This window comes from Ictalurus furcatus, chromosome 24 (genome assembly GCF_023375685.1).
Source record: "Ictalurus furcatus strain D&B chromosome 24, Billie_1.0, whole genome shotgun sequence".
Classification (NCBI taxonomy): Eukaryota; Metazoa; Chordata; class Actinopteri; order Siluriformes; family Ictaluridae; genus Ictalurus; species Ictalurus furcatus.
Genome location: NC_071278.1, coordinates 2,059,937 through 2,087,420, shown reverse-complemented (window position 1 = coordinate 2,087,420; position 27,484 = coordinate 2,059,937). Strand labels below are relative to the sequence as shown.

At 43.1% G+C, this 27,484-nt stretch overlaps 2 protein-coding genes across 4 annotated transcripts; one reads left to right on the top strand and one right to left on the bottom strand.

Moving 5' to 3' along the window:
- Window positions 1-559: 559 nt before the first annotated feature.
- mfsd13al (major facilitator superfamily domain containing 13a-like) lies at window positions 560-12,224 on the bottom strand. Its single transcript, XM_053612454.1, has 7 exons — window positions 11,735-12,224; window positions 8,749-9,468; window positions 7,291-7,445; window positions 6,942-7,025; window positions 4,451-4,591; window positions 2,828-2,953; window positions 560-2,601 (listed from the first exon to the last, which is right to left on the bottom strand). Exons 1-7 carry the CDS (start codon window positions 11,888-11,890, stop codon window positions 2,583-2,585), a joined length of 1,401 nt encoding a protein of 466 aa, XP_053468429.1. The 5' UTR covers window positions 11,891-12,224; the 3' UTR covers window positions 560-2,582.
- Window positions 7,328-26,854, top strand: cdr2a (cerebellar degeneration-related protein 2a). Of its 3 annotated transcripts, XM_053612455.1 has the most exons (6): window positions 7,328-7,441; window positions 12,518-12,682; window positions 14,713-14,825; window positions 18,504-18,652; window positions 20,054-20,221; window positions 22,334-26,854. In XM_053612455.1, coding segments are annotated over exons 1-6 (1,344 nt in total). In that variant the 5' UTR covers window positions 7,328-7,440; the 3' UTR covers window positions 23,082-26,854. The 3 variants fall into 3 exon arrangements, with proteins under 3 accessions (XP_053468430.1, XP_053468432.1, XP_053468431.1); XM_053612457.1 differs by lacking the exon at window positions 20,054-20,221; XM_053612456.1 differs by lacking the exon at window positions 7,328-7,441 and having other exon boundaries at window positions 12,452-12,682.
- Window positions 26,855-27,484: the final 630 nt, after the last annotated feature.

Here is a 27,484-nt window from a genome sequence, read left to right as displayed (position 1 = left end):
AGGTTGAATTCCAGGAAAACGTCTCCGAAGTTTTACAGTAAAACACGAACGTGATGCTGATCAATGTTTTCACGAGCCGTTACGTGGGAGTTCGTTTATAATCGCAACAGACAGTTAGCCACGAACGGGAGGAACGAGTACAACTGATTTATGCAAATTTAGATTTCTATTTTTGTAAGCCCTGCTTGTGCGAGAAGTGTTCCAGACAATTCTCCCGCATTTGGCGGGTGCAAATTTCATACCCTGAGTGGCAAGGTGTTGTGGTATAAGAGGAATAAAACACCGTGGGACGCGCTGTTAAAGGAAAATAATCAACTTCGGTGTGGTAACAGCAGAACTCCGCTTCCTGTATGATTGTTTTCTTATAACAGCACGCCCCCACGTGTTTCTTATTATAACGTAATCTATTACAGATGTAGGAAGTATTGCCACCCTTCATGAAAATGAGCAAAAATGAAGAGACGAAAAGAACAAAATCCATCTTTTTTTTTTTTATTATTCAAATTTATTCAAAACTTCACATTCGTGATCAATAACCGCAATGAATTTGCAACGCGAATGGAGTAAACTTTTTATTTTTTTATTTGTGCTTCTTACACAACGTAATGATTTATTTTCCCCCCACACTGAACACACCTTTCTGCCAAAAAAAATAAAAAAGAAAATACACTTGTTCCCTCGGATATCAATCCTACATCAAAAGTCACATTACAAAAAGTAATACGTATAGAAAAATGGTGTCGGGCCTCGTTTATCAAACTGGACACGAACAAAATTTAATCCATAAATGAAGACGAATAAGACTAGCCGGTCGGGCGGAACAAAAGTAACGGCACCCTATAAAAGGAGAAAGCGTTACGTGCTAAATTTTCCATTAACGCAGCTCAGCCACTGCAGCGTGTCGGCCATCGGCTACAACGGACACACGCTTGCTAAGCGTCTCAGTTCTATGAAGCGGTAAAACGTTAAATCCTAACGATTGGCTCGTACGATTCCTCAGACCAGTCATATGAGGTGTGTGACGTGTGGACGTTTCTTCGGTTCCTCCTTCACAACTTTCGTTATAACCGTAGATTCATCTTCATCCTGTCGTATACGACGTCTCGACGATAATTACGGAATATTATACGACAATAATTACGCAATATTCGACTTGATAAACGAGGCCCGTTGGGTGTAGGAAAAAAAAAAAGAAAAGGATTTCTTAAAAGTACCTTTCTTTTGTAAACAATCTTCCCCTGCACAGTAGAACCTGGTGATCATAGTGTATGACGTCACTGTTTAATGATAATAAAAAAAAATATCCCTACATCCTACATCACAAACAGTTTTCATCTGCAGTAAAGTGCACTTAGGTTCCTCACTGGTGCTTCAAAAGAGCCAGCTGCTTTTATCCAGGATGATTTATTTATTTATTTACTTTTAAATCACGTTACGATCCTATCCGAGCACACAGCCGAGCAGCTCAGTGTTTACACTGTTCCTGGAGGACTGGTTTACTGCCAGTGCTGAGATTTAAACTCACACCCTTCTACGTATCCACAGTGCAGAATCTTAACCAGGGTACCTTTAGTACCACCTAGTACCGTTCATCAGCCAGACATTTATACCCATACAGCCTCCACAACAACATTCCCACTGTAATGCCTCCTTCACACTGAAGTGCGCACATTTGAAAAGGCGTTCTTTTTGTTTTCCTTCCTCCATTTTGTTTTTCACATCCACCGATGAAAACGCCCCGTGTCGTAAGACGTTCTCCGGGGCTAGCCGAAATCGAGACTAACCGACTTTCTTGCACCGTGCTGTCACCTGATCCTAGCTCCGATCAGTTTTGGTCAGTCTTTTTTCAACTGAACTCCAAAATTATTGGCACCCTTCGTGTAACGGAGCCCAAATGGACATTATTAGCTCTGTTTGGACTGGGTCAGGGGTTTGTATTTTTTGTGTGTGTGTGTGTGTGTGTGTGTGTTTGTTGTGTTTTTTTATTTAACATGAAGGATGTGTGATGTAATTATTACTGGCGTATCTTTAGGATTTTACAGAATGTAGAGATCTTCATGAGTCGTGAAACATCCCACATTTTACCAACTATAAAAGGACTTGAAGAAAAACAACAACAACAACAACAACAACAACAGGTAATTATATCCTGCAGAAAACGGAAATACTGGTAAAGATTATGTTATATCCTGTGGGAGAAGTGGTTTTGTGCCTTTACGAAGTTTTTTTGTTTTTTTTTAATCATCTTGCAAATGATTTAAAACACGACAATAAAATATAGATGATGTTTAGAATGACTTCTCATAGAAGTAATGTTTTATCTGGGATTTAAGTGTTTAGGTTTTTTGAGTTCCTAGTACATGTTCTGGGCATGTTTTTTTTTTTTTAATTTCTTTGCAAAAATTATTGGCACCCCTAGAACTGACACCAGACATCTGTCATCGCATGAGGCACGTCCACTCGGGCTCATTTTCATAATTCTTCCCACTCAAGTCAGGTCCAGTGCAATTTTGTACGTTTTTGTCTTTTCTCTGTATATCACATTAATGTAATAACGTATAATCTCACTATTCACGACGTCTTCAATCTTCCCAAGGGCTCCTGTAACACCACCACCAGCAGCATAAAAGTCACAACATGGATGGGGAAAAAAAACAGCCATTTTCAAATGTGTCAGTAGTTATAGTATCCCACTAATAAAAAGTAAAAAAAAAAAATCCTCCCCCAAAACCTGTATAGTCTTTAAATCCTATGAAAAATCTATTGTGATTGTAATTATATTGACTGAAACTACGGAGGGTCTCCACGAAATCATCCCTCTACGTACTTTGAGTCAATCGTGTGACTGTCTCTGATTGAGAACGGCTTCCAGCAGAGAAACTGCAGAGCGGTGATGAATAACGGCACCAAGCAGACCAGGTAGAACATGGTGCTGTGGAGCGCGTCCAGTGCACTGTGGGGGAGAGAGAGAAAGAGAGAGAGAGAGAGAGAGAGAGAGAGAGAGATTAATTGAACATATTCTTGTTTATATAGCTGTATAGTGCCCCTGTGAATCTCTAGAGGGCACCAGATGTCTCTGTATCAGTTTACGTTTATTTACGTTCATTTACGTATCTGGCAAGATCCAATTCAGACCACATGGAGCAGTTGAGGCTCAAGGGTCTTGCTCAGTCTTTTTCAGGATTTTAACCTTCCCAGTTTGGAGAAAAGACAATCATTCATTCATTCATTCATTCATCTTCACTAAGCGTTTTTGGAGGAGGCGTGGCTTCGGTGATTCAAACCAAGTGAGGGAGGCATGGTCTCTGTGAATTACTCCAATGAAGGAGGCGTGGCATATTGGGAATACTGTCCCGGGAATACTGGGAGTGAGTTTGGAGTAAACCCTGGACACACATATTCACACTCGCACTCATTCACACCTAGGGGTGATTTAGCATAACCAATTCCACTGAACTGGACAACCCTCTGTCTATGGCCTCTGTGTCTCAGATCAAATGAGGGAGGCGTGGCCTCTGTATCTCAGACCAAGCGATGGAGGCGTGGCCTCGGTGTCTCAGACCAAGTATGAGAGGCATGGCCTCTATTTTTCAGACCAAATGAGGGAGGCATGGCCTCTGTATCTCAGACCAAGTGAAGGAGGAGTGGCCTCTATGTCTCAGATCAAATGAGGGAGGCGTGGCCTCTGTATCTCAGACCAAGCGAAGGAGGCGTGGCCTCGGTGTCTCAGACCAAGTGTGAGAGGCATGGCCTCTATTTCTCAGACCAAATGAGGGAGGCGTGGCCTCTGTATCTCAGACCAAGCGAAGGAGGAGTGGCCTCTATATCTCAGCCCAAAAGAGGTCGGCGTGGCCTCTGTGATTCACTAAAGGATTGACAGCTGCGTCTGTCGGTCCCAGTAAAAGAGGCGTGGCCTCGTACTCCTCAGATTTAAAACTTTTTCTCTAATTTAAATCGACTGTTTAGCATCACGTCGAAACAGCACTACAGTACATCGTATCATTATGAATCACAGGCTGCTTTAAAATGATCTTTAACCGTCGGATCACTGATCATGTGTTGGAATGCACCTCATTACCTTTTCAACAGCCACGCCCCTGTCCCGCCCCTGACACGTGAACGGTTGAATTAATGTCTTATTTTGTAATAATTGTCGAATCAGTTTCAGGCTTGTGGAACCCGGTACTGCTGTAAGTGAACACTCGCGCTCCGTGTGCTTTTCCAAGATTGAAAACATTCAACATTTTACTGTGGCACTTTAAGTGGTTATTTTTTTTTCCTCATGGTCGCGCATATTCCTGCCTTGGGGAGATTGCTTTAGCATCATTATTTTTTATTTGATATATCCAGAACTGAGGAGTAGGAACGAGGTTTGCAACACACCACTACGCTTCAGCTGCATTTTCAGTTCTGTCCAGTCGGTCCAACGCAACATTACTATGACGTTTACCTCTGATCGATAACGCTCCCGTCCTTCAGCTCCTCGTAGCCGTACTGGTTTAAAATGGAGACCACCAACATGGGCGCTAAAGACTGGGCGGGCTTGGTGAAGAGCGCGTTGGTCCCGAAAACCATAGATGAGAGCGGAGAGCTGGTGGAGACGAGAGAGAAAAACAACTAGAAATCGACTCTTGGTAAATACACACACTGAGTTTAAAGTGGAATGAAATGGCTTTAAGAAAAAATGATACAGGTGCAGCTCAAAAAAATTGGAATATCGTGTGAAAAGATCTTTTTTTTTGTTTTTTCTCCGTAATTTAATTCAAAAAGTGGAACTTTCATATATTCTAGATTCGTTACACACGAAGTGAAATATTTCAAACCTTTGTTTGTTGTAATCTCGATGATTACGACTTACCGCTCACGCAAATCAAACATCCAGCATCTCAAAATATTCGAATGAAGAATTTATAGTACAGAAATGTCGACCTGAGATGACTCTAATCAGCGAATGAACTCAAAACACCTGTGAAGGTTTCCTGAGGCTCTAATCTCTCAGTCTGGTTCAGTACACAAGCACAATCACGGGGAAGATGGAGGTCAACGTTTCATTTCATTTGGAAATCAAGGTTCCAGAGTCTGGAGGACGAGTGGAGAGGAACAGAATCCGAGCTGCTTGAAGTCCAGTGTGAAGTTTCCACAGTCAGTGATGATTTGGGTTGCCAGGTCATCTCCTGGTGTTGGTCCAGTGTGTTTTCTCGAGTCGAGAGTCGATGCAGCGTCTCCCAGGAGATTTTAGAGCACTTCATGCTTCCATCTGCTGACGAGCTTTATGGAGATGCTGATTTCCTTTTCCAGCAGGACTCGACACCTCCCACAGTGCCAAAACTACTAGTAACTGGTTTACTGACCGTGGTGTTACTGTGCTCGATCGTCCAGCCGACTCGCCTGACCCGAACCCCATAGAGAATCTACGAGAGACACCAGACCCGACAATACAGACGAGCTGAAGGCTATCAAAGCAACCTGGGCTTCCAGAACACCTCAGCAGTCCCACAGACTGATCGCCTCCATGCCACGCCGCACCGACGCAGTAATTCCTGGATTAAAGGATTAAAGCCCTGACCGAGTATCAGCGCATAAATTAACATACTTTTCACAAGGTCGACATTTCTGTATTATAAATTCTTTTTATTTTAATAAAAAGCGGGGCGGTTGGAATGAACTTTTTTCACATTTTTTTCGATGCACCCGTATGTCCCACCGTGGGAGTTTCAGCGCCATGTGAGGAAATCGATCCGTTAATAGGCGCGCCGCATCGTGTGGTTAACCGAATTATCTCTGATGACGGTAATTAGCTTCGAATTACCGTCCCGGGTTTAAAACCTGAATCAGCCGCACTTCTAAAGAAGGCCACACCCGGAGTTCACTCCCTCGTAAACAATCCTCAGGTGTGATTTAATTGAATTTACTCGCACACACGTCGACCTGTAATAACAGACCGACGTAAACGCTCACGGCTTTACATGCAAATACTAAACCTGAATCCAATACAGTGAGAGTCTGAGCATTCACACACACACACACACACACACACACACACACGCGCGCAATTAACCAGCGGGTGTGTTTAAAAAATCAGGGCTTGTACCAGGTATCCTAATAAGAATAGTGTGATAATAATACTCATAACTTTGGAGGTCACGCCTAATTTGACATAACGACGTTACCAGATATACGAGCGCTTTAAAAAGACTGACGCTTAAATAAAAGTCTTTATATTTATATTCCACAGGAAAACTCTACGTCCTCTATAGAAGTTAGACGACGAAATAGAAGGATTCAGTTTGCAGTTGTAATGTGTCTTACTCTGAAGTCAAGGGGAAAGGATTCCCTTTCCTTTCAAAGGGAAAGGATTATTATTAAAGCGTCTAATTGGTGTAACGCACGTTTTTAGACAAATTCAGTAACGAATAAAACACTCCGTGTGGTTCTGTTACAGTAAAATAATCAACAACAGGGTGGTGTGATAAAGCAGGGTCACGCTACCACCATGACGTCGACTGTTTGCCCAGAACAGCGTGTCCCGAAGCGTTTTATTCCACTTTACACGACGACATTTTGACAAATAATGACGATTATTTTTTTTTCCGACGTTCGATGACGTTCCCTCACCCGCCGCTCTCTCTTTTTTTTTTCTTTTCTCTTTTGAAGTTGTCCCGTTACCGAGAAACCGCGAACGCGTAAACGCCCCTGTCCTGAAGATGTCGGGAAAACCCACAGCGCTGACACTGGAGACTCCTTCCATTTCCAAGTCCTCAGAGAGAGCTTCACCGTATCAACGAATTACACGCATTTAAATAAATCAATCAATCAATCTGGGTTTGGTTGGGGGGGGGGGGGGGTTTGTTTGTTTGTTTGTTTTTTTGGAGTGCCTGTGAATGAGCTGTTACTATAGAAACGATAACGTAATCAGAATCCAGAACCGGACTGTGCGTTACCTGCGCTTGTATTTCTGCAGGTCCAAGTCGATGAGGTCGGCCAGGGGCAGGTTAAAGAGGCTGAAAGCAGCCTGGATCAAAATCCTAAAACACGTCCAGAGAGAGACGAGGGAAAGGAAAGAAGTAAAACACGCATGCTGGATAAAGTGTACAGAATAGATGAGGAATCCTTTTTTTTTTTTTTTTGTATAAAGATGTTTCCACAGAAGGAGCAACGGTAGTGTGATGTTTTAAAAACAGAAAAGAACGGGGTATTTGCACTCAGAATGCAAAAGCAACACTGCACTTTTCACCTGTGTTCAGGAGAGTGTGTGTGTGAGTGTGTGTGTGTGTGTGTGTGTGTGTTTACATGTTGACGGTGATGAACACAGCGAGGCAGTAGTACTGTCCCGACCCGAGCAGCAGCATCAGCGCGGCGCCTCCTGCTTCCACAGCGAAGGTGATGAGGATGATGCGGTAATACCCAATCCCATGGAGCAGATTCTGACTGCACAACACCAGTAACTACACACACACACACACACACACACACACACACACACACACACACACAGGAAAGAGTGAGATTTTTACTGTGAGAGTGAGACCTCATTTAAAAATGAACTTTACACCACGGCGCTGCTGAATTCTGGATTGTGATTGGTCGGAAGGTGTCGATTTTTCATAACAGCAGCTCTGACAGTAGCGCAGCTGCTCGTCACACGTTTCATTCACTTTTCTTTCTTTCGTCCTCTTCTCTCTCTCATCCAGTCTGTGTCCACCTGTCTTATTCTTTCTTTCTTTTTTCTTTCTTTCTGTCTTGCTTGTGTTCTCTTTCCCATCTCTCTCTCTCTCTCTCTGTCTGTCTCTCTCTCTCTTATTCATTCTCTCATTCATTGCACTTGTTTCTATTTCTTTCTTCTCTCTCTCTCGCTCTCTCACTCTCTCTCTCTCTCATCCAGTCTGTCTGTGTCCATCTGTCTTATTCTGACTTTTTGTCTTGCTTCCTTCTCTTTTTTATCTATCTATCTATCTATCTATCTATCTTAATCGTTCTTTCTTCTTACTTTTCTTTCCTTTTATTCTTTCATTGTTTCTTTCCTTCCTTTTTCCATTCATTCACTCATTCAGTGTGCTTGTTTCTCTTTTTCTTTCTTTCTTTCTTTTCTCTCTATCGTCCAGTCTGTCTGTGTCCGTCTGTCTTATTCTTTCTTTCTGTCTTGCTTGCTTTCTCTTCTTTCTATCTATCTATCTATCTATCTATTCATTCATTCATTTTTTCTTTCTTTCTTTCTCTTTTCCAGCCTGCCTGTATGTCTGTCTCTATATCTTTTTCATTCTGTCTTTTTTCCACTTTCCTCCCTTTCATTATTGCCGTCTTCTCTGTTTCTATCCTTCCGTTTTCCCTTTACATGCTTTCACTGGTTCATTCGTTCATTTTGTTGTCTCTCTTGCTTTCTCTTTTCCAGTCTGTCTTATTCCCCCCACCCCCCCCACCCGTGGAAGTCGATAATAAAGCGAGCGTCCCCCCTCGGCTTCACTACTTTACTTAAGACGATTCAAAATTTTTTAAAAACATGTCCCGTGGTGAAAATCTGAAAAGCATTGTTCTGATAATCTCCTGAAGCGATCCTGTTAAGCGGCCCGCTGTAAACGTGCTCTACACCTTCTCTTGCTCTGCTCCGAGCCTCTGATGATAACTACATAATTACCCACACGCAGGTATCTCAGCTGTAATTACTGGGACGACTGGACATTTTTCACGCCCTTCCGCTCCTGTATAATATCGTAACGGCTAAACGTGACTTAATTGCATTTAAGACGGCACCTGGGGGCAGATAAATCCGGCTCCGTACATGAGGCTCTTGGCCAGCGACGGCAGGACGTCCGCCGGGATGAGGTGGTCGGCGAAGATCATGGCGAAGTTGTTAAAGAAGGCTAAGAGGAAGACCTGGAAAAAGTTCATGATTACAAACAGCAGGAAGTCGCGGTTGGTGAGGATCTGGCGCGTCATGGTAGCCACGGCGGCGAGCGACAGAGGCGGCTGCTGCGAACTCGCCTCCGTGACCTTCGCGTCGAAGCGGCTCTGGCTGTGTAAGCCCGTGTAGACCATGCAGGCGCATCCCAGCAGCGCCACGAACACGCAGAACAGCTGGAAGGAGAAGAAGTTGTCCATGTTGTCGGAGACGAGGCCGCAGAAGAGCACGCTGGAGGAGCCGACGAGAGACGCCACCTGGCTGTACTTGATGAGCCTCAGCCGGTTCTGGTGGTTCTCCGAGATCTCGGCGAAGAGGGCGCACTGGGCCAGGAGCACGAAGGTCAGCAAGCCGTCGAAGGCGCACAGCGTGATGACCAGGTGCAAGCCGCTCAGCCAATCCCCCGCCTCGTACGATCGCCAGGGGAACCAGGCGAGCAGGAAGGCCAGGCAGTAGAACGGAGCGCCGTACAGGATGGAGATCCTTCGCTGAGAGCAGCAGGAAATGCGAGAGTTGTCCTGCAGGTAGCCGAAGAGCGGGTCGTTCAGCGCGTTCCAGATCAGATACACCACCTGAGCATGACGAGAAGCGGATTATAACCACCATCCGGGAATAAAATATTGGGAATGTTCCACAGGATTCTGGCTTTTTCCCCACGAGTGAAAAAAATTAATTGAAACATTTTCTATACTCTGTATTATTTAGACACCAGATTATTCCTGCTTCGTTCATCCTTTGGACATTTCCATAATTTTAAATCTCAGTTTTAGAAAATTTTGGAAACAGGGTTCTTGCACAGGTCTAGGAGGTCTGGAGAAACATACTCCTTACTATTTCTCATTTTCCATTGTTTGGAAATTTCTATTTCTATTTTCTAGAATGCCTATTATAATAAAAATAGGAAAAATCCATCCATCCATCTTCTACACCGCTTATCCTACAGGGTCACGGAGAACCTGGAGTCTATCCCAGGGAGCATCGGGCACAAGGCGGGGTACACCCTGGACGGGGTGCCAATCCATCGCAGGGCACACTCACATACACACTCACACACCCATTCATACACTACGGACACTTTAGACACGCCAATCAGCCTACCATGCATGTGTTTGGACTGGGGGAGGAAACCGGAGTACCCGGAGGAAACCCCCGCAGCACGGGGAGAACATGCAAACTCCACACACACAGGGCCACGGTGGGAATCGAACCCCCGACCCTGGAGGTGTGAGGCGGACGTGCTAACCTCTAAGTTTGTAAGTAAGACTTACATTTGTAAGTCTGATTTCAAATGCGTTCCTGTGCAGGTCTAGGAAGTCTGGAAAAGTCGAGCATTCCCATCTTCCCTCCTTTGGGAATTTCTGACTTATATTATATAATAATACATATTACGTCTTTGGAAATGTCCAGAGTACGGAAACTATTTGGAAACTCGAGTTTTATGTTTGTAAATCTGGTTTCAAATGTAAACCTTCCCGTGCAGGTCTATAAAAAGTCTGGAAAAGTGAAGGGATTCCCAATTTACATGCTTTCCCAGAAATGTGCAAGAACTCTGCGAGGATTTGCATCAGGCTTACATTTGAAACCGGAGTTGTCACCTGGCCTCGCATGAATGTGTGCAATCTGCCGAACCCAAAACCTGCTGTCTGTCACCCTCCAAACCTGTTCTCTGGCGCAAAAAAACAACTAGATGATCAGCGGAAACAACGATACATAAAGAACAACTGAGCGTTCTTTGCTTTGTCCTTCTTGGGAAACCTTTACCGTGTCTCTTTATCAGTGAGAGCTCCAAGTTAAATCCCTTTAAGTAGAGAAGGGATGACGCTGAGTATTGTAACGTGACTCGATAGTGTCTCTGAAACGCTGGATCAACATCAGATCGGATTTGACCCGGTCTATTTTTCGATCCGATTCACTGACATATTTTACGTTGACTTACCTGACACAGACCTCAGACCACACCGCTATCACGCCTGTAACGCTTTACCTGTCTACAGATGTTTACAGAAAGCCGCTGGGTTACTGTGAGGATGTCAGTGTCGTAATCAGAGGACACTCCGAGGTTTTTTTTTTTTTTTTTTGCATTTTCATTGATGCTCAAGAAGGCAACACGGTGCATGAAGAGCTGGGGGGAGGGGAGGGGAGGGGAGGGGGTGTAAACTTTTGAACAGGATAATCAGTGTAAATTGATATTATTTTGAAACATGTAAATCTCTCATGTAGTTCCTGAAGGGCGGTACTAAATGAAAAAGTAAGATCTTACAATCTCAAGATAATAACGATTTACACCGATCATCCTGTTCAAAAGTTTACACCCCCCATTCCCCTTGGCTCTTAATCTATGCCTTCTCGAGCATCGGTGAGCGTGTGCACCTTTTGTAATAGTCGTGTACGAGTCCCTCGGTCGTCCTCGGTGTGAAAAGACGGATCTGGACATCATATAGTCTGTTGGAAAGGAGTCGAATATGCAGAAGATGCTGGAAAAGTAAAGTATGTGCAGGACCTGGAGGATTTTTCTGAAGAACAGTGGGCAGTTTAACTGCTCAGGATAAACACGGGACTCGTGAAGAACTCTCACAGAACATACACACATCATGTTGTGGATCATCCAGGTCACGACACACGGGATTAATAATGGAGCGTGTGTAAACTTCTGAACCGGTTCATTTGTGTAAATTCGGTGTCTTGTGGACTGTATGTACACATCTGTAATGTGAAATAGATTATTCAGGGCAGGACTAAATAAATAAAACTAAATGCTGTTTTTATGATCGTATGTAAAGGTAAGACCTGAACTGTAACTGCAGGTAGATACAAATGAGCAAACAGGTAAAAACTCACCTGGGACTTGTGGAAAGCTCCTTCTGATATATTGTACTTGTTCAGGAACAGCTTGACGTAATAAAAACTAAAAATGCTGTTCATCATACTGGATCCGAGTGTAGTCATGGAGTAAGCCACAGAGGCTGGATGTGTGTTCAGTCTCAATACTTTCATGATGATCTGTTTTTATTTTTAATAATAATAATAATAATAATAATAATAATAATAATAATAAAAACTCACTACATTAAAGCAAGGCGGAAGAAACTTTTTTTTTAATCAACTATTTCATAAAATAATAAATTACTTCTGTATACACGTGATTAACTCTTACTAACTCTTTTTTTATTTTTATTATTATGATTATTATTATTGTTATTATTATGTTGAGTAAAACTATCGCCGAACGTGCGAAGAAAAAAAAATGCACCAAAAAAAAACTATCCCTGTGTTTCATTGTGTACGGAAGTAGGCGTTAGACTATTCGGGAGTCACGTGACGGCAAACGCGCGTTCTGATTGGACAACGCTCCTCCTTGTTTCGTGATCATTGGCCAACGCGACGTCAGTCCACTTTCCTATCGGTTGAATTTCAAACCGCGGTGATTTCCCTCCTCGAGCGCACTCTCTAGTGCGCACGCTAAGGCGTTTCGAGTGCACTCATTAGCGGCCGAGGAGTTGTTTTGGGACTCGGCTCGTATTTTCATCCTGCTGTGGAGTTTGCCACGTTGCCGCAGTTGCAGAACAACGCCACCGGGTGTGTTGGGAGTATTTTTTATTTTTTTGCTCTTCTGTTCACCAGTGTACAAAGTGACCCGATGTAGACGGCGTTCCACGGGTAAAGGAAGACCCGAGAGAGCTTTTAGGTTGATTCCAGAAGTTGTGAAGATGCTCGCGGGGGTGATAGTGGAGGAGGAATTTGATAAGGAGCAGGAGCTGTGGTACAGCAGGAAGGAGCTTGAGCATGGTGAGGTCAAGCTTTTAAACTGTCCGCCTACATCCATCACTGAATAATCCTATTCCTTAGACATGAAGACCTTCCTATTCCTCACATATCATTCTGACACCTTTAATGCACCATTATGTCCTAAATATTCCACTATAATTGCACTGTACCTTTAGTATTAACCTATTTAATCTAAAATCTTTTATATATACACGCATCTTCATCACTGCTTATATTATACTTCTATATCCTATTTATACTCTTTTAAAAATATATATTTTATTGAGTTAATGAGGGCAAAAAAAAAAAAAAAAACCCAGACTGTTTTATTTTCTTATATTTGAAGCAGGTTAATATGTCTAACACATAAAAAAAAAAAATAATAATAATAATCATATATATTTGAGGCTATTTCCGGTTTGGATGCATAATAATGCACCTTATATATTATAGGCTTAGATATGCGAGTTTATAAACGCTTGTACGCATCCTCACTGCAGATAAACAGTATTTACTTCATTATTTCTTCATGTCCAAGTATGCTGGGGTTAATCTGTATAAAAATATGTGTTTTTAATGCGTTTTGTTTAGTTCCTCTCATCAAAACTTTACCGCATTGCAAAAAAAAAACCAAAAAAAAAAAACAACCGGGCTTGTTGAGAAAGCGCATACTTCCCCACTAAACAGTGTGCGAGAGCAGGACGCCAGTGCAGGGGTGAATACTACTCTCACATACTCGCTAGAGCGGTAGTATGCGGATTGGAAGGCAGCCAGGACGGTTCCTAAGCAACGGCGTCACTGGAAGGTCACGCGCCGCGAGGCAACGGTTTAAATCGCGCTTCCGCATTTTTAAAAAATAAATAAATCATTTTTGGTTCAAATATTTAATCATTATTATTATTAATAATAATAATAATAAAACTCACAGGTTTATATTAACCCGCTCGTTGTAATACTTCGTAATCGTTTCCATAGCAACCGCTCGTTCACAGGGGCTTGTACAGCGCATGCGCCGTGTAACCAAATCTATTCATTAATAAACAGATTTTAAAAACAACAACAACGTTTTGTTTTGTTGTTGTTTTTTTAGCAAATAAAACAAGTATAATCGTTGATCTGGTGGCGTTTCCTGTAAGGAGATGTTTATTTAATAATTTTTTTCTAACGGAAGGAGTCTCCAGTGTCAGCTGTAACGTTTAAGGACAGGATTATTTTTTTCATGCTTTTGTGGTATTTCGAGAGGGAGAAAAACGGGCAGGACAGGAGCTAACTTGGTCGGACGGTTTCGCGGAACATCCGCGACGTTAAATATGACTATAAACGGATAAACCGCGAGACGTTTGATTCGTCAATCAATGAAAAATGGTACAAACCGGATTCCGGTACACTTCTCAAAAGTAATGATGTTTTTTTTCTCAAATTTCTAATGTCAAGAAGAAGAAAAATAAACATGCATTAGATTTGATCCGACTCCTACAAAGCAGATAACATGAGTGCGAGTCAGACGGATGAATTTTTTTTAAGAAATGACATCGTATATGTGTTTGTGTATATATTTATCTGTCTGCTCAGATTACGGAAATGTTCCGCAGCCGCTCGAAACAAAGCCTGGGTGTTTAGGAGAACTGTGTAAATCTTTGTTTTGGGAGACTGTTGTGGTTAAAATGATAGAGGAGACGGGGTTTGTTTTGTAAGTTCCTTATCAGCGAGCGGTCTTATATCTTAAATATTAATATCATATCACTAAATATAATAGAAATGTTTGCTATAGTTTTATGTTTATAGGTTAGATCTTGCATAATCAGACCATCATAAGTGTAATAAATGTCATTTATAGTCGTGTGTGTGTGTGTGTGTGTGATTTAGAAGTGTGTGAGGCTCCATGTGACGCTCTTGCGTCAGGATTTCTGTGACTCACACGTTGATGTCCAGCATGTGGCTCGGTGACTTCCTGTGTCTGGACTGATAAGGTGTGCAGAGCTGTTCATTTTACCCTGCGCTTAGTGTTTACTGTTCTGTGTGTGTGTGTGTGTGTGTGTGTGTGTGTGTAGATCTACACTTGGCTGCAGAGTTGGGAAAGACTCTGCTGGAGAGGAACCATGATCTGGAGCAGGGCCTTCAGGAGATGTACTCCACCAATCAGGAGCAGCTGCAGGAGATCGAGGTGACGCTTCCTTCCCGCTCGTCATACGTTTACGCGGCGTTTATTTAGAAACAGGACGTTCCACAATGCCGAGCCTACATCCTGTTTCTCAATAAACACTCTGCGATTCGGACAGCGTGTGAGAGAACGAGTTTGTTTTCCACCGCCACAGTCTGCACCTTTCCAAACGTGTCCTGTGGCGTCTACGCTGAGAGTTCGAAAGCGGTTTGATCCGTCCACTGTAATCATCTTCAGGCATCATTTCCGGATCCACAGGTCTGTCCGGAGGTTATTTCCTCAGCATGACATCCTCCTGTTAGTGTCTTAAACTGGCCTCCTCAGGGACGGCAGCGGGAACGGTGTAAACACCTTCTGATTACTGGCCGGGGATCCATTTCCCATTACTACAGGAACCTTTCCAGGAACTCTAACGTTTTCATGAACTCAGGAACTTGAGGTCTGTTTTCACCAGGGAAGCCACCGCCACTTCTAGTTGTAGAAACCTTTCGGTTCCCGGAACAAATTTAGTACTTTTATGTAGGACAGGAACTGTTGTGGGCGGAGTCTGCCGTACCGAAAGTCTCTGATTAGTCAAGCAAAAGATTCCCAGAATGTCCAACTTTCTTACCTGCAGTTTTCCCCAAAACACTGTTTAGATAACAAGCGATTACTCGAATGTGTTTCACATTATGACGCTATTTCCGGTGTTCCGGTGCATTCCTGAAATGTTATTTATCGGTATCAGTTTTCTATTATGGAGTTCCAGGAATTTTGTTTCTTGTCTTTTCAGAGTTCCAGGAATTCCTTTATGAAGTTCTGGAATTTTGTTTCCCTTTGTTGCGTAGTTCCTGAAATTCCTTTATTATGGAGTTCTGGAACTTTGTTTCCTTTGTTGCAGACTTCCAGGAATTCCTTTATTATGGAGTTCTGGAATTTTGTTTCCTTTGTTGCATAGTTCCAGGAATTCCTTTATTATGGAGTTCTGGAATTTTGTTTCCTTTGTTGCAGACTTCCAGGAATTCCTTTATTGTGGAGTTCTGGAACTTTGTTTCCTTTTTGCATAGTTCCAGGAATTCCTTTATTGTGGAGTTCTGGAACTTTGTTTCTTTTTTGCATAGTTCCAGGAATTCCTTTATTATGGAGTTCTGGAACTTTGTTTCCTTTGCAGACTTCCAGGAATTCCTTTATTATGGAGTTCTGGAATTTTGTTTCCCTTTGTTGCGTAGTTCCTGAAATTCCTTTATTATGGAGTTCTGGAACTTTTGTTTCCTTTGTTGTAGACTTCCAGGAATTCCTTTATTGTGGAGTTCTGGAATTTTGTTTCCTTTGTTGCATAGTTCCAGGAATTCCTTTATTATGGAGTTCTGGAATTTTGTTTCCTTTGTTGCGTAGTTCCTGAAATTCCTTTATTATGGAGTTCTGGAACTTTGTTTCCTTTGTTGCAGACTTCCAGGAATTCCTTTATTGTGGAGTTCTGGAACTTTGTTTCCTTTTTGCATAGTTCCAGGAATTCCTTTATTGTGGAGTTCTGGAACTTTGTTTCTTTTTTGCATAGTTCCAGGAATTCCTTTATTATGGAGTTCTGGAACTTTGTTTCCTTTGCAGACTTCCAGGAATTCCTTTATTATGGAGTTCTGGAATTTTGTTTCCCTTTGTTGCGTAGTTCCTGAAATTCCTTTATTATGGAGTTCTGGAACTTTTGTTTCCTTTGTTGTAGACTTCCAGGAATTCCTTTATTGTGGAGTTCTGGAATTTTGTTTCCTTTGTTGCATAGTTCCAGGAATTCCTTTATTGTGGAGTTCTGGAATTTTGTTTCCTTTGTTGCATAGTTCCAGGAATTCCTTTATTGTGGAGTTCTGGAATTTTGTTTCCTTTGTTGCATAGTTCCAGGAATTCCTTTATTATGGAGTTCTGGAATTTTGTTTCCTTTGTTGCATAGTTCCAGGAATTCCTTTATTGTGGAGTTCTGGAACTTTGTTTCCTTTTTGCATAGTTCCAGGAATTCCTTTATTATGGAGTTCTGGATTTTTTTTTTGTTTTGTTGCATAGTTCCAGGAATTCCTTTATTATGGAGTTCTGGAACTTTGTTTCCTTTTTGCATAGTTCCAGGAATTCCTTTATTGTGGAGTTCTGGAACTTTGTTTCCTTTGCAGACTTCCAGGAATTCCTTTATTATGGAGTTCTGGAATTTTGTTTCCTTTGTTGCATAGTTCCATGAATTCTTTTATTGTGGAGTTCTGGAACTTTGTTTCCTGTGTTGCAGACTTCCAGGAATCCAGGACGTTTTTTTTTTTTTTTTTGCTTGGCGTTCAAGAACTCCTGTGTTATAGTGAGATAGTTCTAGTAAAATAGTAAAACACAACTCGGAACTAATTGTCTAGTCACATATGTAATTAACTAAGAGATAAATTCTATCTTTTTAGGTCTTTTAATTGATTCGACATCATTTAGGAAATCCGTTAGTCCGTGTAATAAAGGATCAGGTGGTGTCGGATGATTAACTGAAGGCGATTGATGAAATGGCTTTAAATGGAGATGAGAAAACGGGTTCGCTCATAACCAAGGGGTGTTGTTACCGGGGAAACTGGGACTGCGTATCCGTTCTGTGATCTCTCCAACAGACACTGCACTCCTGTCTAGCTGTCCCGTGTGTACTGTAAGTTTGTAAGTTTACGTGTTTAGTCGTCGTCATAATAACGAGAGCTTTAGAATCTGAGAGCATGTAGTGGCTTGAGCGTTCCTCCGATACGATCTCTGCACTTCAGGCCTCGTCTGTACGTGTTCTGCTTCCTCCATCTGCGTGTGAAGAAGCAGCGCAGGGAAAGGGAAGTCCTGAAAACAAAAGACTTGAGAGATTTTCACACAGGAATGCGTTCTGTCCGGTTTTCCCGTGAAATCCAACCCAGTCGACCAAACACTTCGTTTTCTTTTTTTTCTTTCGCTGTCCTGCCGCAGTCTCGTACTTCTGCTGTTTCGGTCGGGGGATATTTCACCGACGCGTGGCCTGAAAGCCGTTTGGGTTACGCATCACTGGTTTCACAAACAGGAAAGAGTCTTTCACGTGGAGGCAGAAAGCATCACGTTAAGTCTTAAAAACCATCATATCTGTGTTTTTCCTATTTAATAATATTAATAATAATAATAATAATAATAATAATAAAAGTTTTCTTTAAATAGTAATATTTTTAATCAACTTAAACTGGCCAAGAACATCAACACCTTTACCCCTCATTAAAATAGCACGAATTATGAATATTCATGAATATGCAAATTGTAAACACCCCACATGCGCACTTGCGTACGAGTCTTGATTTTGTCTCAAATTTATTTAACAGCAGCCAAAAATATAGTGTGGAAATATAATGTTGCCATAACAACCGTGCTCCCCCCGCCCACCACTGATTAGCAAAGGTATAGCTAGCTAAGTGACTCATTTGGGATGCACTGTAATGTCTGTGGGTTTTAAGGTTAGCACAAACACTCCATCCTCTAATAATTTGCATATCGAAGGTGATTGGTCCAGAGCAGCGGAGCTTATTTAGTGACGTCACTACTACAGCCGGAATCGGTGGTCGTACCGGGAAAGTCCTGAGAAACTCATGGAATTTAGCTCCGTTTTAACAAGTTTGATCTGTATACAGTGATTAGAATGTTTCATTATGAATGTGTGTGTGTGTGTGTGTGTGTTTTCTCTCTCAGTACCTGAACAAGCAGGTGGAGCTGCTGAGGCAGATGAACGATCAGCACACTAAAATGTACGAGCAGCTGGACGTGGCGGCGCGAGACCTGGAGACGACCAACCACAGGCTGGTGCTGGACAACCGCACGGCCCAGGGAAAGATCCTGAGGTGAGGGGGATCGCGGGACGGGAACGCATCGGAACGTTTTTATCAAAACGACTCCACGTGAACGGAACTGACCTTCGCGTGAAACAAATAGAGTGCGCACACGTAGTAAAGGTTTGTAGACTTCTAATCCAGAAGTTCTCGCAGTGGGGTCTGTGAAACGTAGCCAGGGAGTCCGTGAGTTAGTTATTTATTTGTTTGTTTGTTTGTTTGTTTGTTTTAGTCACAGCAGTGGAAACGTCTCGAATCGAGCGAGTCCGATCCAAACCTCGATACCTCAAAAACTAGTCGCCCGGTAATAAGATGGGCCCGGGTGTCAGGTCTTCTGCAGGCGGAAAGTTCAGGAATAGAAAGCTCTATGGTGCTAATAGATACGCATTTTGATTATACGCATATTATTTTATTTATTGTTTCTGAAGTAAATCTGTACTTTCAGGATCAGTTATGGCACAATCTCACTTTTTTTTTTTTCATGAACAATTGGAAGCAGCTGATTTGGTTATTAAAAAAGAATTCCACCGGATCTTTACGATAGCTTTAAAAAAAAATTAGATTGTTTAAATACAACTAGAATTGATTATTGGAATTGATAGTCTATTTTGTCTCCATTTTTTTTTTCCAGGTTTAGTAGACCTTACATACTTCATATAATGTATTAATACAAATGTTATTAATTTTACAGTTAAAGACGTCCTTGGCTGCAAAAAGGTTTGCGCACCCCTGCTTTGGTGATCTCAAAGGTGCCGATGTTTACGCTAGAGCATTTATGATGTTTGGCAGGTCGCTTCGATGGTTTGTTTGTTTGTTTGTTGTTTTCCTTAAAGCATCGTTCAGACCAAACACGAATAAAATTCACCTGGTAGAAAAGCCGATTCACCGAAGGGGAAAGGACGCGGGATGTGAAGGACGCTGCATGTGCTTCCGATAGCCGTTAATTTCACTACTAGGTGAACATTCAGCTTTGAATTTACAAACTTTGGTCTTGTGAGCCAATAGGAAGCAAGGAGGCGGGGCTTCAGGCGGATAATTATTAAGTAATGATCACGCTGAATTTTTTTTCCACGCGCTAGGGTTTTTTTTTTTCTCTCTGCATGCTAGGATGTTCTCGTTAGTAATGTTAGCGCCTCTGGCGGTCTAGAAGTATCGAGTCTGTTGCAAGTTGAAGCAGGAGAAATGCTGAAGGTGCGGTCTGCGGTATAAAGTGTGCACGCTGAAGCCAGTTGGTTAGTTAACGGGTTGAACTGAAAGCAGGTTTGATTTATCCGATTCATGTCTCTCACGCTGTTGTGTATATAAAAATGCACAACAGGGGGTGTGGCCTAAAGTTTGAAGCAGAAGATGTGCATGCGAGAAGCGTTTCAGATGTATATGAAATTGTTCAATAGGTCTGGCTCTCCGTTTCAGCCTGACCGAGACGGTCGACGGTCTGCAGTCTCACATGGAGGGTCTGCAGAAGCAGGTGGAGGAGCTGAAGGCGTCGCAGTCGGAGCGCTCGAGGAGAGAACGCGCCGAAGCTCGCCGAGGCCTGTCGGCTCAGAGCGTCTCCTGCGTCTACGACCTGCACCGGGACACGTGAGTCCGCACACGTCGTCGTGTTTGTATTAGCCAAACCGTCACGTTTGTGTGCGTAGGACACGGGAGGACGCGTCACCCAGTCTCCGCCCCCTCTTCCTCCCACCCGGTTCTCGTCTTCCTCTGAACAGATAACGCACTAGAGATGGGAGGGTAATCTTAGGTTCAGAGTGATTTAAACGTTCCGTGTTCTGCGGCAAGTCACGAAGCGTTACGTTCCGGCACGTTTTCAACGTTCCAGCGGTTTGAACAGTTTTCTGTTTCTTCATTATGGATGAAACTTGTTTAATTTCATGTTTAGTGTTCCACCATGTTATGTTCCAGGATTTTTTTTTTTATTTATTTTTTTTTAAGTCTTCTCTGCCTTATCCGGTGACGTTTGGTTCCTCGTTTCCAGCTTGTGAAGCAGGAACTGAAATGTTTCCTGAACCTCTGTCTCAGGAACTAAAGTCAGCCCTGGGTATTACAAAGCATATGCACTTAAAGTGCCTTGAAACGCACAGCGTTATCCGACATGTCGCTGTCATCTCCACCGAAACAGGAAGTCCGGGCGGGGCATATCGAGTGGCTCCAAGAAAAATGTGTAATTAAAACGGATGAAAGGAACTGAACGCTAGTCTGAAAGCACATAGAAACACACATGCTTTTTTTAGTTGTCGTGCCCCACCCGGTCTCGCTCTGTGTGCTTGTTTTTGTTTTGTTTTCTGGGTTTTCTTTTCTTTTTTTTTTTAAAACCTCAGGAATATTTCGGGATGTTAGGATAAATGAGACATGGATGAGTTTGACCATGCTCCAGGAACCATTTTAGTTCCTGCTTAAAAGTAGGTACTTTTTCTGCCAACATGGGACTGGACGTCTGAATAAAAAAGAGATTGAAGATATTTTTTTAAAATTAATTACACTTTAAATAATAATAATTTAATAATTTGAGTGGTTACACCATGTGCAGTGTCTGTCTGTCTGTCTGTTTTTCTATCTGGCTTTCTATCTGTCTAGCTTTCAATCTGTCTGTCTAGCTTTCTATTTGTCTATGTCTGTCTGTCTGTCTGTCTGTCTATCTATCTGTCTATCTGTCTCTGTCTATCTATCCATCTATATCTATCTGACTATCTATGTATGTCTGTCTCTGTCTATCCATCTCTGTCTATCCATCTCTGTCTATCCATCTCTGTCTATCTGTCTCTGTCTGTCTCTGTCTGTCTGTCTGTCTGTCTCTGTCTGTCTGTCTCTGTCTGTCTGTCTCTGTCTGTCTGTCTGTGTCTGTCTGTCTGTCTCTGTCTGTCTGTCTCTGTCTATCTATCCATCTCTGTCTGTCTGTCTCTGTCTCTGTCTATCTATCTCTGTCTGTCTGTCTCTGTCTATCTATCTCTGTCTGTCTGTCTCTGTCTATCTATCTCTGTCTATCTATCTCTGTCTGTCTGTCTCTGTCTGTCTGTCTCTATCTATCTCTGTCTGTCTGTCTCTATCTATCTCTGTCTGTCTATCTATCTCTGTCTGTCTGTCTCTGTCTATCTATCTCTGTCTGTCTATCTATCTCTGTCTGTCTGTCTCTGTCTATCTATCTCTGTCTGTCTGTCTCTGTCTGTCTGTCTCTGTCTGTCTGTCTCTGTCTATCTATCTCTGTCTGTCTGTCTCTGTCTGTCTGTCTGTCTCTGTCTATCTATCTCTGTCTGTCTGTCTCTGTCTATCTATCTCTGTCTGTCTGTCTCTGTCTATCTATCTCTGTCTGTCTATCTATCTCTGTCTGTCTGTCTCTGTCTATCTATCTCTGTCTGTCTGTCTCTGTCTGTCTGTCTCTGTCTGTCTGTCTCTGTCTATCTATCTCTGTCTGTCTGTCTCTGTCTGTCTGTCTGTCTCTGTCTATCTATCTCTGTCTGTCTGTCTCTGTCTATCTATCTCTGTCTGTCTCTGTCTGTCTGTCTCTCTCTGTCTATCTATCTCTGTCTGTCTGTCTCTGTCTATCTATCCTTCTAAGTAATAAAAATCTAAAAATAATAATAAAAAATGCAACAGAAAATAAAATAAAAATTGAATTGGAAACTGGAAGCAATCTGTGATGTAAAAACTTACGCGCGCGCGTGTGTGTGTGTGTGTGTGTGTGTGTGTGTGTAGGCGTCTGAGCTCAGAGAGCCACAGTGACGATCTCTCGTGGTGGGCGCTGGATGCTGGCCAGGTGGAGGAGGAGAAATCCGCCCTGCAGAGTGCGTTGCGTAGCCTGCACACCCAGCTGGGAACTGAGCGCGAGCGTCGGGAAGCGGCGGAGAAGGTTATGGAGCTGACCGAGCGAGAAAACCGGGCGCTGGAGGAACGGCTGGCGCAGCTGGAGAGGACACGACGGCACCAAGCCGAACTGGAGGCCGAGGTGGAGGAGCTGCGGCAGCTGTGGCGCTCGGAAACGCCGAGCGTCCGACCTACAGACTCGCTCGTAGCCGACGACGTGATCTTCCTCGCCGAAGAGGAGAAGGGGGCGGAGTCAGGAGTGGAGGTGGTAGAGGAAGAGGAAGGGTCAGAGCAGGAACCGAGACGCGGGCACGAGCTGACGTGTATACGCCGCTCGGAGGCAGTGAGGCAGCGCGGCATCTCTCTGCTGAACGAGGTGGACGCGCAGTACAGCGTCCTGAAGACCAAATACGAGGAGCTGTTGCTGCGCTGCCAACGCGGAGACCGAGCGCCGGCGCACAAAGCCGTCCAGACGCCCGGCGCGGCCCTCGAAACGCGGTCGACCTCCCTCACGGACGACTCGTACCAGCCCGAGTACAGGGCACTCTTCAAGGAGATCTTCACATGTATCCAGAAGACCAAAGAGGACCTGAGTGAGAACAGGGCCACGCCCAGGGCCACACCCAGGCACAAACAGTGACTCCGGGTTGTCGTTGTCGTTGTTGTTGTTGTTTTCTGGGGGGTTGACCAGCAGTATTCTCCGTCTGTTTAAAAAAATTTGTGTTCGTTCATGTAAAATGCATCCTTCAGAGTGTTTAGGTGCTGACCTACCGCAGTGCATTGTGGGATATCAGGTGTGTGTCGGATATTCCACACTAGGCGTTTTAAAAATGATTCCCTGATCAGTGCGCTCTATCGTAAACACGCCGAACATGACGGTGTCGTAAACACGACTGCGGCCCGACCGATACAGCGACGTCTTATCAACAACTCCCATAACGTCGGCCCATAGAATTACATAAATTATAGAAATATAATTACATAAATTATAGAAATATTATTATTAGTATTATTATTTATATTCATACGTACAAAAAAAAACATCCCTTACAGAAAAGTCCCGTGAATTTCACGCATTTTTTCCGCACGTGAGCTTTTCACACGTTCTTTCACGACGTTCCTTTGTTACTTGTTTTTATTTTCCCAACACTTTCAGCTTTCTTTATTAATTCATTCATTTATTATTTTCCCGACAGTGTCCGGTTTTCTCCATCTAGTTTACTGTTTTGGTTTTATTTTTGACACGCGGTCACGTATTTATTCACGGAACGGCACGTGTTTGCTTGAGTTCACGGTGAAACACGGTGAGATGTGTCCTCGCTTGTTGGGGGGGTTTTTTTGGGGAGGGGGAGCCCCCTAGTGGCACGGCGCTGCGTCTGTCCGTTCCGTATGAAAGCTCCTGTTGATGAACGGAACACCGATTTAGAAGTAAACGTGCGAGAGGTCTTCTTTCAGAACGGTTTTCCGTCCACACCGATACCGTAAAGCTCCGTATCGGACGATCCGATCAGCTCTCGGACGTACCGGTCGGGCCTCGGGTGTGAGCACGTCACACACACGTTTTACCCAGCTGGGTTTTGTCGCTCTGGCTTCCCTGCTAAACGAAACCTTCGCCATTTGTGCGTCTAGTAATAATTAACGAGCGCGCTAGCTTTCTGAAGGCACACTGTAGCATGTGTGTTCGAAGAAGGAGAGAAAACGATTCGGTAACGCATCAGGAGTAACAGATGAACTTCACGCTTTCTTCAGTCGGGTTTTGTTTTATTCCTGCGACTCGAAGCTTACCTCACGAGTTCTGCGTACTAACGAACTTTTCGTGCTCCTGTGTTTGGGTGAGATGGTTTCTCACGGCTCGGTGGAACAGCCGCTCTGCACTTTATTCTATCTTATGCATTTCAGGGGTGTTTTGTTTTTTGTTTTTTAAAAAATTTTTTTTATTGTATTTATTGTTTTTATTTTTCCCCACGTGTGGATGTAGATATAAGAGCTTTATTTTTTATTTATTTTCTTAATTTTTGTTCAGTCACTGTATATTTATGACGTGGGAAATGATTATTATTATTATTATTGTTTTTTTATTTTTTTATTTTATTTTTTCCATTTGTGAACACTGAGTCGATGTTTTCTTCGTAGATTTATAAGAACGCGTAGTTGCCTGATGGGTAAATACTTATACTGCTTTACTTTTTGGTGCTGAATACCGGGTTAAAGGAATTTTTTTATTATTATCACTATTATTATTATTATTATTATTATTATTATTATTATTATTATTTGCTCCGAATTTACTCGAGATGTTTTTGTTGTCTGATGTTTGCTCGCTTAGTTTTGCGCGGGAGCTGCGGAGATGACCGCTAACAAAAAAACAAAACGCTCGGACCCTCATCCTCGCGCGCCGCGATCTCGTTTCTCGCGCCGAGCGTCCGAGCGTCAAATACGTTTACACCGACGTACTCGCGATGCGTTCAGCGTAGCAGATTCTGGTGTGAACGGTGGGGAGACGACGTTATCGCCAGCGCGGTAACGATAGCGTTTAATAGAAGGAAAACTTTTCAGACACAAGGAATAACGCTCAGGTTTTGCTGTTAGCGTCTAAAAACAAAACGACCCCCCCACCCCCACTCACCCCCGCTCATCTTTTTCCAAGCAGCTCACAGTGGAAGAAAACGCCGGACCCGGGTCCGACGCAGTCGAGCGTGGAAAGCCGATCTGTTTGAGCAGATGACGAGGTGAGCGAGAGCGTGGCGGGCTAAAACGCTAAAGCGCCGCTGCACCACGCTGTCTGTCAGCAGGTAGTGGAATGGCGTCGTGTGTACTGCAGGAAACCGAAGTGAAAATAGGGCGAATTTAAACAGGAAATCCTTCTCGGACTGAGTTCCTTTAACGGCGAAGAAGCTCCGTTATTCATCGTTCCGCGTCGTCACTTCCTGCTTTCGAACTTCCAGGAAAGCGTTTCCGTGATGCTCCAGCGTCCCGCTGAGGTCCCGCAGCTTTGTGACGAAGATGTTTACGAAAGAGAGGAAATACTTTGGGTGACTTTAGAGTTTCATTAGTGACGTTGGACTCGTCGCTCCAGTGCAAAAAAAAACAACAAAAAACTGAAGCAAACGTCAGAGCAAAACTCGCATTTTATTTCCTACAGGAAAAAAATAACTAATTAAAGTAGAGTCTTTTTTTTTTTGGCGAGAGCGTTCCTTTACTCTGAGCTTTACTCGGCCGTACGTCGTTCTGATATAGCGTGACGGCGGAATTGCATTCCTGTCTTCAGGAACGATGTCTTGGTTATTTGCACGTGCGAACGTTTTCACACGTTCAGTGCGCCTGGTGAAAGAGCGACGACGTGAACGGAGCGTTTAAAGGGAAAACGGAGACACGTTTGAACACGCGGTTCGGACGTGACAGTGGAGGGTTTTGCACGTTGCGGGTGAAGCGGGGGTGGTGTGGGTTGATTGCGTTGAGAAGGAGAGAGGAGAGCGTGTGATTGGATGATTGGATGATTGGATGTGGATACGAAGGAAGACGAGTGGAAAACGTACAGCGGCGTTTAGCATCTATCGTCTTTGATGTTTTTTTTTTTGTTTTTTTTTACAGATCTGAAATATCTCGGGTCCGTGCGTTTACTCCATTTCAAGATCATAACAAGGGCAGTTTTATTTGATTTCGTGAAATTTGAATGTTCAGATATTTGTACCCCCCAGGGATAAACACGAAGCTTAAAAATACCACTTTCCAAAGCAAATTAACGTTTTTATGACGTTTTATTTGATCAGAGGTGCCAATTATTGTTAACAAAGGCTCATTTTTCCATTTTTACGTGCGTTTTTTGTTTTTTTTTTCCTCCAGATGTGCGGCAAGCCACAGAAACAAAACGGAGAGGGGCGGACCCCAGACACCGCGAGTCCCGCCTTTTCGTTTTCTGTTGGCTGACGAGACCGAGGCTCGTGACGTCACAGGTCAGAGGTCACCGAGATAACGTCGACGGCACAGCAGTTAAACGCGTCTTTCGCGTCACGTGCCCTTTCCCCTTCGGTGAATTTCCCCACCGCTACTTTAGCTGAAAAAGCAGAATAGTCGATCGCCGTCGCAACGGGTCAAAAACGGTCAAATTCTATGCCTACGCCATAAATGTTGGCACCTCTGCTTTGATCCAAATGTACGTTTATGTTAAATTTGTCGTCGCAGTAAGTCTCAGTAGGAACGTGTAGGACGTTTTCTCGGGAAAACATTTAACATTTTCTAGACCGTATTCGAGTCATCGTCGCAGTGAAACGACGTTTTTTTGGTCATTTTTGCGAAGATTATTTCGTCATCTCAGAAAACGTTGTAAAAAAAAAAAACGAAAATAAGAAACCCCGGGATCTCAGAAACCAAGTAAAAAAAAAAAAAGAAATTAAAAAAGCTGTAGAAGGAAAACGGTGTCAATCAAAAATATATTAAAAATAAATATTCTATCCGTGCTTCCGTAGGTCACAAGTGTAGCATGAATTTTATTTAACGCGTTAAATGTGAATAGTTTCATCGTAAATATCCTACTAGAGATCCGTCTATATGAATAAGTCGTAGACTATAATAAGGTTATTTAAGGTTATTAAAGGTCAACCTGTAGTATTTAGGCATTATTGATTAGCCGGATTGCGTGAACGGTGTGATTAATCCTGCCTCGGGAACGTCCCGACGGCTCGGACGGCTCGGACGGCTCATTCGCATATTTAAATTAGCGAGCGAGATGGATATTGTAATATAGATTAATTATTCAAACGAGTAGATGAGCTTTATTCCTGCATTAGGTGCGCGTGTGTGGAGATCAGAGTCTTCGTTCCAGTCGGTCCAATTTAAAGGTGCTAAGAATTTTTTGATATACGCTGACGCTATTAGGGAAAAATTAAACGACGGAAGGAAGAAAGGGAAAAAAAAAAGGTAGCGTTGTGCTTTAACTCAGAATGCTAACTTCCTTTAAGCGTGAAAAGAAAAAAAAATACAAAACGTTGCTTAAATTGAATGATTGTAAACACACACACACACACACACACACACACACACACA